Source organism: Palaemon carinicauda, chromosome 9, assembly GCF_036898095.1.
Source record: "Palaemon carinicauda isolate YSFRI2023 chromosome 9, ASM3689809v2, whole genome shotgun sequence".
NCBI classification, from domain to species: Eukaryota; Metazoa; Arthropoda; class Malacostraca; order Decapoda; family Palaemonidae; genus Palaemon; species Palaemon carinicauda.
The window spans coordinates 136432564-136446589 of NC_090733.1; the positions used below are offsets into that span (position 1 = coordinate 136432564).

Sequence of the window (14026 nt, forward strand, 5' to 3'; positions counted from 1 at the left end):
TGAGCCATTCTCTTGTGAGTGGCAAGAGAACGATCCAAATCTTTATTCTCGTCCCAAGTCTCTGTACAAGGAGTTTGGGAGTGAGTAACGTTGTTCTTCTCGATTCGGATATTTACTCTCATGCCAAGTCTCTGTACGGGGAGAGAGAGAGGATAAAACGTTCTAGTTTTTATTCTCATCCCAAGGCACTGTACGGTGAGAGATTGAAAACGTAGTCCTTAGTGATTTAGTTTTAGTCTCCTCCCAAGTCACTGATCTTTTTAACTTTATATATTTCCGTTTTATTCTATATACAGTATATGTATATGTTTATTATTTTTTGCATGTGTGTTTCATTTTGTACTAATGAGCTTACATTATACGACATATTTCGCAATTCTAACCTTTTGATTTAAGGGAGAATTGCGTGCTTCAGGTAGAAATCAGCTTTATTCATGTCTAATGTGAAATTATTAAAAAATGCAATGTCAGTGAAGAAAGTGCGAAAAACATGTTCAGTGTTGCGGAGGGTTCGTTTGTTCGTGCTTGTCACTTGCCTAGTCCGAGACCTCTTTCAGGCTCCCCTACCCCAGGGAGAAGGAATATCGTAGGACCTAAGGGAGTGAGAGGTGTAAACCAACAAACAGACGTTCCCTCAAAGGTATCAGACGTTGCTCTTCAAGCACGTCCTTACCATAAGACAGGAGAGACGAAGTTCTCCTCGTCTTCCGATGATTCGTTTCTTAAAAAACCTTGCCGTAAGGTTTCGAGACGGTTGAAATGTTAACTAGTTCCTTCAGAACAAGTTCAACGTCCTAGCTGTAGTCATCATGAGAGTCCCGTTCATAGCGATGACGTTCATGTACAGACGTTTCTGACGTCACGATCTATTCCGAGTGCGGTTGATCCGAAGTTAAGTGTTTTGCAAGATATGCTGTTAAAGCTTTCTTCTTTGATGAAAGCTTACGATCCTGTTCCTGTGCGAAAGGATCCTTTGCTTGTTGTACGTCGTCTTCAACCTTCTAAACGAGATTTGTTACGTCACGCTGACGTTATCCCTAGTGTCAGCTTTGCTGTTTAACGAGATGCGGAGCATAAATCTCGATGTAACTTTGATCGACAGTCAGTTAAGTCGAGTCATAACTTTGATCAGCAGTCACTGCAGTTCCGCCGAGACTTTGAACGTCGGCCACTGCAGTCACAACGTGATGTTGAGCTGCAGACACGACGTGACGTTGAGCGGTAGACACTGTAGACACGACGTGACGTCGAGGGTCAGTCACCTTAGTCACGATATAGCATCAAACAGCAGTCACCGCTGTTACTACGTGACGTTTGAACGTCAGTCACTTCAGTCACGACGTGTTGTAGAATAACATTCTCTGCAGTCACAACGTGACATCGACCCTCCAACTTTAACTTCTGTTCATATACAAGTTGATATAGCCTGTCAGGCTTTTCCTTCACGTCATTCTGAATATAATTCTCCTTCTCGCAAGACTTTAGATTTATCAGATGATGTGCCTTCTGAAGATGAAGTTGATGACCCCCTTTCAACTAATGTACCTTTGGGGGATTCATTCAGAAGAGGAGGAACCTAGGGTTGTCCAACAATCCCTTTTTTAAAAAAAAAAAATTATGAATTTCTTAAGGGAAATTTTGTCCTACTCATTTTGTAACGGCTGCTCCACGTTCTCCGCCGTCTGAGTTTACTCTTGGCATGACTTTCTTTGACTCCTACATATACGAAGTCAGTTCTCTCTTGTTCTTCCAAGAGAGCCATGCTCTTACTGGGAGACTGGTTGGAATCCAGGAGAAGTTTAGGAAAGTCTGCTTTTGCTTTTCCTCCTTCTAAATTAGCTTCTCGCTCGAGCGTCTGGTGTGACACAGGAGAAGTTCTCGGCTTGGGAGTACCTGCCTCTGCCCAGGGAGACTTCTTAAGCCTAGTGGACTCTCCTCGTCGTCTAGCCATGAGACGCTCCAAGATTTTATGGTCTTCTTCAGAGCTAGACCATCTCCGAAAGGAGTTTTTCGAGCGTTTGAAGTTTTTAATTTTTTGGATTGGTCCCTGGGAGCCTTAAGTAAGAAGGTCTCTCCAGCGGACAATGTATTGCTGTACAAATTATGTCATGCATGAACAAGGCCATAAGGGATGGCTCCAATGAACTGGCAGCCACGTTCACTGCAGGAGTACTTAAGATGTAAGTGCACTCAATGTGTTCATTGTCAAGACAAAGTTCACGATGAGGACTTCCAAATCTGTCTTGGCAGCAGTAAGAGAAGGCGACTGGATGGTCTCTCTCGACCTTCAGGATGCATACTTCCACATCCTGATTCATCCAGACTTTCAACAATATCTGAGGTTTGTGGACGGGAAAGTAGTGTACCAATTTCGAGCACTGTGCTTCGGCCTCAGTCCTGCTCCTCTTGTTTTTACAAGGCTCCTGCAAAATGTAGCAAGCTTTCTACATTTTTCAGGGATCAGAGCCTCCCTTTATTTTGACGACTGGCTAATTAGGGCGTCGTCATTAAATCGCTGTCTGGTGAACCTTCAATGGACATAGACCTAACCAAGGAGCTAGGTCTCATAGTGAACGTAGAGAAGTCGTAACTTACTCCATCCCAGACTATTCTTTATTTGGGGATGGAGATAGTGTCGGCCTTTTCGTCTCCCACAAGAATGGAACAAGCTCTGTTAAAAGTCTGTCACTTGCAAGTGAAAAACAGTTGCTCTGTAAGAGTTTGAACGAGCCTCGTGGGAACTCTTTCTTCGCTGGAACAGTTTATCTCTCTGGGGAGACTCAACCTTTGCCTTCTCCAATTTCACCTAAACCATTGGAACAAGGAGAAGGGCTTAGAGAGTATCTCTATCCCAATCTCCAACTCAGTCAAGACATGTCTGACTTGGTGGGACAGCAACGTCAGACTTCGTGAAGGTCTTTCGCCTGCGGTCAAGAACCCAAACCATGTGTTGTATTCAGATACATTGGATTTGGGTTGGGGAGCGCCACTGGACAGTCTGGAATGCTCGGGTCTTTGGCCCACGGATCAGGAGAAACTCCATTTAAGGCAAGAAACATCTCTTTTTTTGACGAGATTCGTGCAAGGAGAAATGAATGTCTTAGCGGACTGCCTCAGCAGAAGAGGACAAGTCATCTCCATGGAGTGGATGTTGCACAAGACTGTGTGTGAGAAGCTATGGATGACATGGGGTCAACCCACCATAGATCTTTTTGCGACTTCACTGACAAAGAGGCTCTCGACTTACTGCTCTCCAGTTCCAGATCCAGAGGCAGCCCATATAGACGCTTTCCTGCTGGACTGGTCTCACCTAGACATATATGCCTTCCCACCATTCAAGATCCTAGACAAGGTGCTGCAGAAGTTCACCTCTCACGAAGGGACCAGGTTGACGTTGGTTGCTCCCCTCTGGCCCGCGAGAGAGTGGTTCACAGAGGTACTTCTATGGCTAGTAGACATTCCAAGAAGTCTACCGTTGCGGATGGATCTCCTGCGTCAGCGTCACGTAAAGAGATTTCATCAAAGCCTCCCCGCGCTTCGTCTAACTGCCTTCAGACTATCGAAAGACACTCTAGGGCTCAAGGGTTTTCGAAGGAGGCAGCTAGAGCGATCGCGAGGGCTAGAAGATCCTCTACCATCAGGATTTATCAATCTAAATGGGAGGTATTTAGAGACTGGTGCAAGTCCTCCTCTATTTCCTCTTCCAGTACCTCTGTAGCGCAGATTGCAGATTTTCTGCTTTATCTGAGAAATGGTCGCTCCCTTTCTGCATCTACCATTAAAGGCTACAGATGCATATTAGCTTCTGTTTTCAGGCATAGAAATTTGGATCTATCTAATAACAAAGATCCTCAAGACCTTCTTAAGTCTTTCGAGACTTCCAAGGAGCGTCATATTTCTACTCCTGCTTGGAACTTGTACGTGTTCCTGCAGTTCCTTATGTCAGACAGGTTTGAACCGTTAAATTCGGCCTCCCTGAAGGATCTTACCCTCAAGACACTTTTCTTGGTGAGCTTGGCTTCTGCGAAAAGGGTTAGTGAGATACATGCTTTTAGCAAGAATATCGGCTTCTCTGCTAATAAAGCAGTATGCTCTCTTCAGCTTGGTTTTTTGGTCAAAAATGAACTTCCGTCTCGTCCATGGCCTAAATCGTTTGAACTTCCCAGTCTATCTGAGATTGTTGGGAATGAAGTTGAAAGAGTGCTGTGCCCCGTTAGAGCTCTTAAATTTTATTTATCTAGAACTAAACCGCTGCGAGGTTTTTCAGAGGCTTTATGGTGCTCCGTTAAAAAGCCCTCTTTGCCTATGTCGAAGAATGCGTTGTCTTATTTTATTAGACTATTGATTACAAAGGCACACTCTCATTTAAGTGAGAAGGATCGTAATTTGCTTAAAGTTAAGGCTCACGAAGTTAGAGCGGTAGCAACTTCAGTAGCATTTAAACAAAATAGATCCCTTAGAAGTATTATGGACGCGACGTTTTGGAGAAGCAAGTAGGTGTTCGCTTCATATTACTTGAAAGATGTCCAGACTCTTTATGAGGACTGCTACACGTTGGGACCATTCGTAGCAATGAGTGCAGTAGTGGGTGAAGGTTCTACCACTACATTCCCTTAATCCCAATATCCTTTTAATCTTCTCTTGAAATTTTTAATCTTGTTTTGGGTTGTACGGGAGACTAAGAAGTCTTTCGCAATCTTTTGATTTGGCGGGTGGTCAAAATATTGTCTCTTGAGAGTGCCCAGATTAAGGGTATTGATGAGGTCCTGTTGTAGGGGTGTTCACCCTGATTGTAACAGCTCCTAGAAGTCTTTCAGCATCCTGAGAGGATCGCTGGGCTTTGTAACAGCTCCTAGAAGTCTTTCAGCATCCTGAGAGGATCGCTGGGCTTCATAAGGATTGCGGACTGATGAGTCAGAGTATTCATCAGAGTCGGCTTCCTTATCAGGTACCTATACTTAAGTTTTTTTTTTTTGAATAGTTGTCAAAAACTCTTGAGCATATACGCCTTTATTGTTTTAATACTGGTCTCTACCCACCACCATGGGTGTGAATCAGCTATACATATATTCACCGGCTAAGTTTAATATTTAAAAATGATATTTTCAATTTAAAATAAATTTTTGAATATACTTACCTGTTGAATATATATAATTAAAGGCCCTCACTTCCTCCCCGATAGAGACCCTACGGACTGAGAAGAACTGAATTGGTTGAGAAGTATATGCGGTATCTGGCCGACAGTCGGCGCTGGTGGGCACACCCGGCAGCCTTCGTGGCGATTGCTCGCGAGTTTTTGGAATCTGTCGAGCGTCGGAGACGTAAGCTATATATATATTCACCGGGTAAGTATATTCAAGAATTTATTTTAAATTGAAAATATCATTTTTCTCCTGGTGTTGCTGTCATCACATCTCCATAACCTGGGAACTTTAACTTTGATTGTTTGAAGCTAATTTAGACATTTATTCGTTATTTTGGTTTATATTTGTATTTTTGTGTGTTTTAAGCTGTGGAAAGTGCATTGGAACAACATGGATGGAATTGGTACATTCATATGTGGCACTGTTTTATGGTGTCCGCAACTTTTTTTTTCCATTGTAGGTATCAGGTTTAAAATATGAATCTTCCCTACTAGATGTGTATGCGTCCATTACAATTGCTCATCACTAATCTTCCTATAATGTTTAAGGTGGGAGGGTTTTGTAGAAGGTATTATATGACCAACACTTACTCTCCATTTGTGGTTGGTATGCTTTACTGGAAAGGAGACTCAATCTGGTCAGTTTTTATGCTTGTGCCGGGAGGGAGGAGTATACATTTCCTTTGATTTACAATTGAACTTTATTATCCATAACTAATTTGTGACATCCAGTGTTCAACACAGACTTCCGCTTGTCTTCAGTGATAGAAGTTACACATCCAGCATGTTCACAATCATCTCTGTAGAGACCATTCTCTCTGGTAATTTATGTCAGCTGAATACCTCCTTAATGACTTCTTTGTTGATATTTTTCAACGGTTTGTTGCATCTGTTCAGGAAGAAGTGTAATTAACCCCATTTAGGAAGCAAATATTCAATGTCTTTCATATATAAACTATAAAAACTTTAAAAAACAAGAGGAAGAGGAATAAGATAGAATATTGTGGTTGAGTGTACTCTCAAGGAAGGGAACTCTAACCCAAGACAGTGGAAGGCCCTGGTACAGAGGCTATGGCACTAGCCAAGAGTAAAGAACAATGGTTTAATTTTGGATTGTCCTTCTCTTAGAAGAGCTGCTTCCCATAGCTAAAGAGTCTCTTTTACCCTTACCAAGAGGAAATTAGCCACTGAACAATTACATTGCAGTAGTTAACCCCTTGAACGATTAAGAATTGTTTGGTATCTGTGTTGTCAGGTGTATGAGGACAGGAGAATATGTAAAGAATAGCCCAGACTATTCAATATATGTCTAGGCAAAAGGAAAATGAGCCATAACCAGAGAGAAGGATCCAGTGTACTGTCTGCCCAGTCAAAGGGCCCAATAACTCTTTAGCGGTAGTATCTACATGGGTGGCTGGTGCCCTGGCCAACCTACTATATGCCTAGATTAACTGTTGAACTTTCAAGAACCCACTCTTGGAATGCATTTAGTTTGTATCTAGGGGACTATCTGTTAGTGTTTAATGGGTATATTTTTCTAGTTACAAAATAAAGGATTATAGATGCTAGTTTACTTAGGACAGGCTTTTGTTCAGAGAAACCCTTTATAAGATGATAAATAGAATTATGAGCCCTTGTGCTAGCCTAAGCTTAGCTTAAGTTAAGTCTAGCCTATTGTAAGTCCCTATAAATAGTGATCAGTCATAGCATATTAATAGTTTTCTTAATATGTTCCTACACTTATACAAACCCTCGTCATTTTGTAGGAGTTTTAATTTCAGCGGTGTCGGTAGTTGCAGGCAAATAGTGGGGGCACCCCCCTGCCAGCTCACTTAGTAGCCACTTTGACTTGAGTCGCCGAATTATACAGACACATGATCAGTGTTCCAATCATGGCTTCTTTGATTTTCTTTTTGTACTTTCATATTATTAGCTTGCTGTGTTTTAGTGATGTGGGGAAACCATGTGTAGGCATGTGGTCTTGCCCAGGAATTTTCGTCCGTTTGTGCATAACTCTGTGAGCAAGCTGGCCATAGATCCCCTTCCTGCTGTGGTCGTGACTGGATGTTGTCATTCCCCTGTGAGGAATACAAGGAGTGGTTGTCATCCCAGTGGCAAGAGTATGGCAGGAGGAAGTCCAGGTGAGATTTTTTGCCCTCATGGTTTGAAATGAAGTCTAATAAGTCTGCCAAACCTCCTCCTCTCCCATGGGTACTCTGGCCTTTGATCCTCCACTGTTGTCCTCCTCCTGGAAAAAGTCAATGGAAGATGACTGTTGATTTAACCCTAGGGCAAACCCAGAGTAAGCTAGCTTTATTTGCTTCCTTTAGAGAAGCGGTTATTCCTTCTCGTGGTGAACCCAAAATATTAATTTCAGGTGCTGACGCAGACGAGGACGACACCTTAAGGATGCTATGAGCATCCCATTCCCTTCAACATAGTCATTTAGCACGCATTCATCTGACTTTGAGCATATGCTTTCCATTTAGCACACATTCATCGGACTTGAGCATTCATGTACTTCTGGGCATGGTGCTGATGGTAAGCGCTCACCTGTTGGAGCATGAGCATATTCATCTGCTGGCGCACGATGGCATGTGCTCTCCATGTAGTGCACCTTTTTTCAAACTTGAAAATTCTCTTGATACCACACAATCATCTGTTCATGCTCGCTATCCTGTTGATATGGGCTCATTTGAATATGTACTCTCCCTTATTTATTCACACATTTGCTCGGCTTCCATGTACTCTATGCGCTTGCGCTCGCCAGTTAAGGAATATTCACTAGTTTCTGAGGGTTCAATGGTTTGCTTAAGGCCTAAATTTTATATTCAGTTCCATTCAATCCAACTGCTACTACACACGTTCTACCTCTAGTTGCAATCTAGGGATCTTGATAAATTGGGAGGAGTTGAATCTCACACCCAAGCAGAAGGTAAAGTACCAGGGCATGCTGAAACACCCCACAGAAGGTGTGTATTTCCATCGGACAGTTGCATCGGTAAGCTTAGAGGTAGCTTAGCCGTTTCGTGCCATTTCTCGGCTACATTTCCTTGTTCGTATTTCTTCGTCGGAGAAGATCGTTCCTCACAGGCCTCTCCGTCAGAGATCCCTTCAGTTGTGTTTGAAGGATCATTGGTCTGCCCCAGGCATCCCTTGAGCAGATATCCTGTTTCACTGGGACAGAAGGTATAGGCTGATCTTATCTGGTGTATGGACAAAGAAAACCTCACTGAAGGTGTTACACCAGACTCTTGACCTATGTACCCAAAACTGTTATCAGAGGTGTTGGAGGAGTAGGGCACACACCGGGTCACATGAGGAGTTTGTTTAGACGAAAATCATCCACACATTTTATGGCAATTACAAGCATTTCTGGTACTGCAAGCATTCCATGAATGTTTGGCGAGTCATTCAGGAGTGTAGATGAACAACAACAATACCATTGTAACTTATGTCAACAAGCAAGGAAGCATAGTTTCTCTCCCTCTTTGTTGACTGACAAAACAGGTGCACATACAGTACTTATACATACTGTACGTCTATGCAATCAAAATACAAAAATCTTTGGATGCTGATTTCTCAAAATATGATTTTTTTTGGAGAAAAATTTCATCTACTTTTATGAATATTGACAAGATTTTTGTCATTGAAACGTGAATAGATATTGAATTTTATAGCTTATAATTTGTACATTATTATTTACAAAAAAACAAAAAACAAAGAAGAATAGACAGTCACCTTTAAAAGTGACATATACATTAATAAATCTATATGAAAATAAAGCTAAGGGAAATTCCAGTGTAAAACATTTGTATGTGAAACAATGAAGTAAATAGTTTGAAGGTTTATTAAGTATGGTATATGAAATACAATTTAAACTGTGTTTATCAATTTTTCATTGTAGGCTGGGCTTAAATGACGGCCTTCAATTTTTATATATATTAATACCTCGGTATTCGTCTATAATTCGTTCCAAAAAGATGGTCACACAGATTTGTTCGAATACTGATTCATTATTATAACCCATTACAAATAATGTACAGTAGAATTGAATAATGCATTCCAAGCCCCAATTGATTTGCTAGTAGCATGACATGTTATCCTAAAAAAATGCAATTACAGTATGTAGTTTTTACACAAACAGTAAATACAATAACGCACAAAATTCTCAATAAAAATTGAAACATTAGAAGTCATTTTAACAAGAAAACAACCTTTTGGTCGTGATATAACAACGTAAGAGGGTGGCAGTATGGTGAGAAAGGGAGGAGTTATTGCCGAAGGAGGGAATCCCCTTCCATAAAATCATATGATAATTGAGGTTTGGGTTTTTTCTTTATTCCTTTTCTGTCAGGTTTTTCTTTGATTAAATAGTGATCCAATGTTTGCTACGTTTGCTTTTTTGCAGAATCCTATGGTAATAAAACACATTATCATTGAAAATTTTTGCAGGCCTATTAGTTTTATGATATGGGGATGATTTTTTTCAAAGCTTGAACTCCCCCTTCCACTTAGCATAGATTTCTAGTGCCTTTTCTCAAATAAATGCCTTGCTAATGCTATCACCTCGTAACTGTTTCTCATCTGTAAAAAGAAGTAACAACTTCTCCACTACCTTATGTATCTGAGGCCTTTGCTTTGTCATAGTAGTTATTCTTTTAGCAACATCAGCTCCCTTTATTACTTGGTTCATCAAAGTAGTCACAACCTTTAGCAACATAGCTCCCTTTATTACTTTGCTTTGTCAGAGTAGTCACAACCTTTAGCAACATAGCTCTCTTTATTACTTTGCTTTGTCAGAGTAGTCACAACCTTTAGCAACATAGCTCCCTTTATTACTTTTCTTTGTGAAAGTAGTCACAACCTTTAGCAACATCAGCTCCCTTTATTACTTTACTTCGTCAAAGTAGTCCCAACCTTTTACATTAACTCCCTTTATTACTTGGTTCGTCAAAGTAGTCCCAACCTTTAGCAACATTAACTACCTTTATTACTTGGTTCGTCAAAGTAGTCACTCTTTTAGCAACATTATCTCCATTTATTATTTAATCTTTAAAATAGTCAATATTATTGTCTTAGCCACAGAATATTCGAGAACAAGTTCTGAAACATGCATTCCGTATTCGTACTTGGAAATGGTTTCCTTTTCCAGTTTAATGGTTGTTCGCACCGTTTAACTTTTTACTTGACCACTTTCACTCTTATTCTTCTTTGGATCCATGTTTAAGTGCTAATGAATCAAAATATATAAAAAAAGGATGCAAAACAAAGATATAGCAGTGTGTAACACGAAAAAAGAGATAGAGGGTATGTTTATGTTCACCTGAAACAGCTGCTAATGCATAACTATGGCATTCAGCTTAGCGGGATTTTATTTGCTCTGGTCAAGTACCGAATATTTGTTCAGGAATAGTGGCATTTTTCACTAACTTTTTAGTTGAAAACCAATTTGTTCGAGCTTCAAGACGCTCGAATACCAAAGTTCTACTGTATAAATATACTGTAATATATAAATATCATCGTGATCATCACCAGCCATAACTAATCCATTGCAGGACAAAGGCATCCGACATCTTCCACTCCCATCTGTTTATGTTCTTTCTATGCCAGTCTATACCCACAGATTTTTTTGGCTCTTCAATCCATCGTCTTCTCTTCCTACCCCTGCTTCCTTAGCAGCATTTAGGGACCCATTCTGTTATTCTTAACGTCAATCTATTATATGTTGTTCTCATATGTCCTGCCCAGGTCCCTTTCTTTTTCTTACATGTTAGAATATCCTCTACTTTAGTTTGGTCTTATATCATGTTGCTCTTTTTCTGTCTCTTAGTGTTATTCCCTTAATTCTTTCCATAGCTTTTTGAGTTGTAAATAGCTTATGTTCTAAGGATGTAGTAAGACTCCAAGTTTCCAATGCATAAGTTGATACTGGCAGGCCAGTCTAATTAAATACTTTAATTTTTAGAGAAAGTGGCCTTTTACATTTCATAATTTCATTTTGTTTATCAGAAGCTCTCGATTCCTTGCTTATCCTTCTTTAAATTTTGGTCTCATGTCCTGGGGAAACAATTACTGCGTCTGTCTTTCGTACATATATTTATTAACAATCTTTAAAGGTTTATCCATAACCCTTATTTGTTGTCATTATTTTTATGGAACATAATCTTAGTTTTACTCGGATTCATTTTCAGTCCTACATTTCTGCTTTCTCTATTTAAATATTTTATCATCATTTGCAATTCCTTCCATGATTCACTAAACAGAACTGTGTCGTCTGCAAATCTGAAGTTGTTTAGGTATTCCCCATTAATATTAATTCCCAGTTTCTCAATCTAAATTCTTGAAAACAACTTGGCATGCTGTGAATAATTTAGGAGAGATGTGGTCTCCCTGTCTAACTCCTTTCTTAGTTTGGATTTTCTCACTATATGCAGTTTAAGGATTGCTGTACTTTGTGTATAGGTACCTTGAGGTGTTTTATCATAAATCATTTATTCCAGGTCTTTGAAGGGCTTTCATTACTGATGAAATTTTAACAGAATCAAAGGCTTTCTCAGTCTATAAATGCTATACAAAGTGCTTTGTTATATTCTGTTGATTATTCCATTAGCTGGTTAATTACATGGATATGGTGATTTGTTGAATACCCGCTTCTAAGTCCTACCTGCTCTCTTGGTTGGTTAAAGTCTAGCTGTCTTTCTATTCAGCCTAATATGATCTTTGTAATTGTTCTATACATCACAAAGTAAACTTATTGGGCCATAATTTTTCTTGTCTTTTGTCTCCCTTTTTGTGAATTAGTATAATGATATATATATATATATATATATATATATATATATATATATATAATATATATATATGTATGTATGTGTATATATATATATATATATATATATATATATATATATATATATATATATATATATATATATATATATATATATATATATATATATATATATATATATATATATATATATATATATATATATATATGTATGTATGTATGTATGTATGTACATACATACATACATACATACATACATATGGCCCCTTGGTGAAGGTCTCTGGTCTTTGATTATCACAGGAATTGAAAAAATATATTTGTCTTCATGTCGGAGAATTTTCAAGTGTCACCGTTAGAGAAATTCAACCACAAAAATTTTTTTTAGAAAGGCCTCCAAAGTTAATCTGCCGTCTACAGTAACATGGCGTACTTTTTGTCTCTTCTGACATCTCAATAGAGACTTTATTTTTGTTTACATGGTGCTGTAAATTGTAATACCTTGTATGGAAACATTTCTATGGCTGTGCATTTTCAAAATTCCCTTTTTAATCGAGGTCAGTTGTAGCACAAATGACCACAATAGCATCCCAGATGCTTTGTTCATGGCCTAGAGACAGCGTCAATGACCCTAGATGTCAGGATGCCTGAAAACCTTAAATCAATCAATCATGGCTTAGATTTAGTCTTATTTAACTTACGGGAGTTAAGTAATAGTAGTTTTAGTCACATTAAATTATTATTTTATTGAAGTCTTTGGTATTACAATACAGTATTTCACTAATGAATGTGAAAACATAGTTTTGACTTCGGTACTAAAATATTTTCCCATCTAGTGAAGAATTTAGACAAAGCACGTTAAAGGAGTTACAGTATCTAATTGAAGTTGCAAAGGAGATGAGGGAGTTGAAGAATCATGTCCCGCATGTTAGTTTAGTTATATCTTTGGTAAGGATATCGTAATCTTGAGCTGGTTTTGATTTTGCAGAGCAAAGGTGGGATTCTTGCCAAAGCGTGTGACTACATAGCAGAGCTAAGAGAACACAATGAGGAGTTGATGGAGAAAGTGAAAGAAACTCAAAGAAGAGACATGGATTTCGAACTACTAAAGCAAGAAGTAGAAGTTTTGAAAAGTGAAAACGCAGCGTTGAAAAATGAAAACGCTATTGTGCGAGCGCAATTGCAACAGCAGAGATTGCTTGGTGATTTGCCTCCCTAATTACTCTTATTCTCTCAAATCGATTAAGCCTTTGTGACCCATGTCTGATATTTTCATCGGACATATTCTTTGAGGGTCCTTTTGTAAATTGTGATATAAATTATGAAAAAAAAAGAAAAAAAAGACATTGCTGATTCCTGTGTATTTGTGCGAGTGGGGATGTGAGAATGGTCATAGTTTGAAAAGGACTAGGTATTCCTTTTTTTGAAATCTCGGCTGAAATAGGTTTCTTAGTTCTTGATTTGGGCATGTACAAACTCAACAAGCAAAGGCTTGCACGCCCTTAGTTTGATTATCCTCTAGCGGTCATGAGTAGTTCCAAGAATTATTTGTGTGTATATATATGAAGCTGTTATTAAAGTATATTTTAACTTATGGTTATTAAGAATGACTTTCATAGGCTATAATGTATAAATAAGTAACATGAAATGGAAATAGCCAAGTGCATCCTTGTTTGTTGTTTCATTTTGATGATATCCTTTATGTAATATAGTTTTATTGCATTTTTATGCTGGTCATTCGATGGTATTTTGATTGTCGTCATAAATGATTTTAGTATTCGGACTAACTTTGCTGAGTTGTTATATAGTTATATGTAAACAGTCTGTGCCGATTTGATTTATATTTATCATTTGGATATTATAGTATGTAATATCTTGTGAGATAGCATGCCAGCATAGTTTTGTCATTGCAAAACATTTTGTCTGTCAAGATGTAAAACACTTAATTCCTTATCAGCACTTCTCTATTATGGAATTCTTTTTCATACTCTACGTGCCAGATCTATGTTATTGATAAATCATACATTTATTTGACACCTTTTTAGGTAATATTGTTTTTAAAGTTGTGTTACTGAACAAAGTATTTTCAGCTA

The 14026-nt window shown here is 38.7% G+C and overlaps 1 protein-coding gene across 2 annotated transcripts in view; it reads left to right on the forward strand.

The window, feature by feature from the left end:
• LOC137647177 (upstream stimulatory factor 1-like) overlaps nt 1-13605 on the forward strand; it is a 44882-nt gene extending 31277 nt beyond the window's left edge. For both annotated transcript variants that reach the window (XM_068380462.1, XM_068380463.1), the window contains one exon: nt 12922-13605. In XM_068380462.1, coding sequence (XP_068236563.1) covers nt 12922-13152 — 231 coding nt within the window. In that variant the 3' untranslated portion in view covers nt 13153-13605. The remainder of the gene's footprint in view (nt 1-12921) is intronic.
• Nucleotides 13606-14026: the final 421 nt, after the last annotated feature.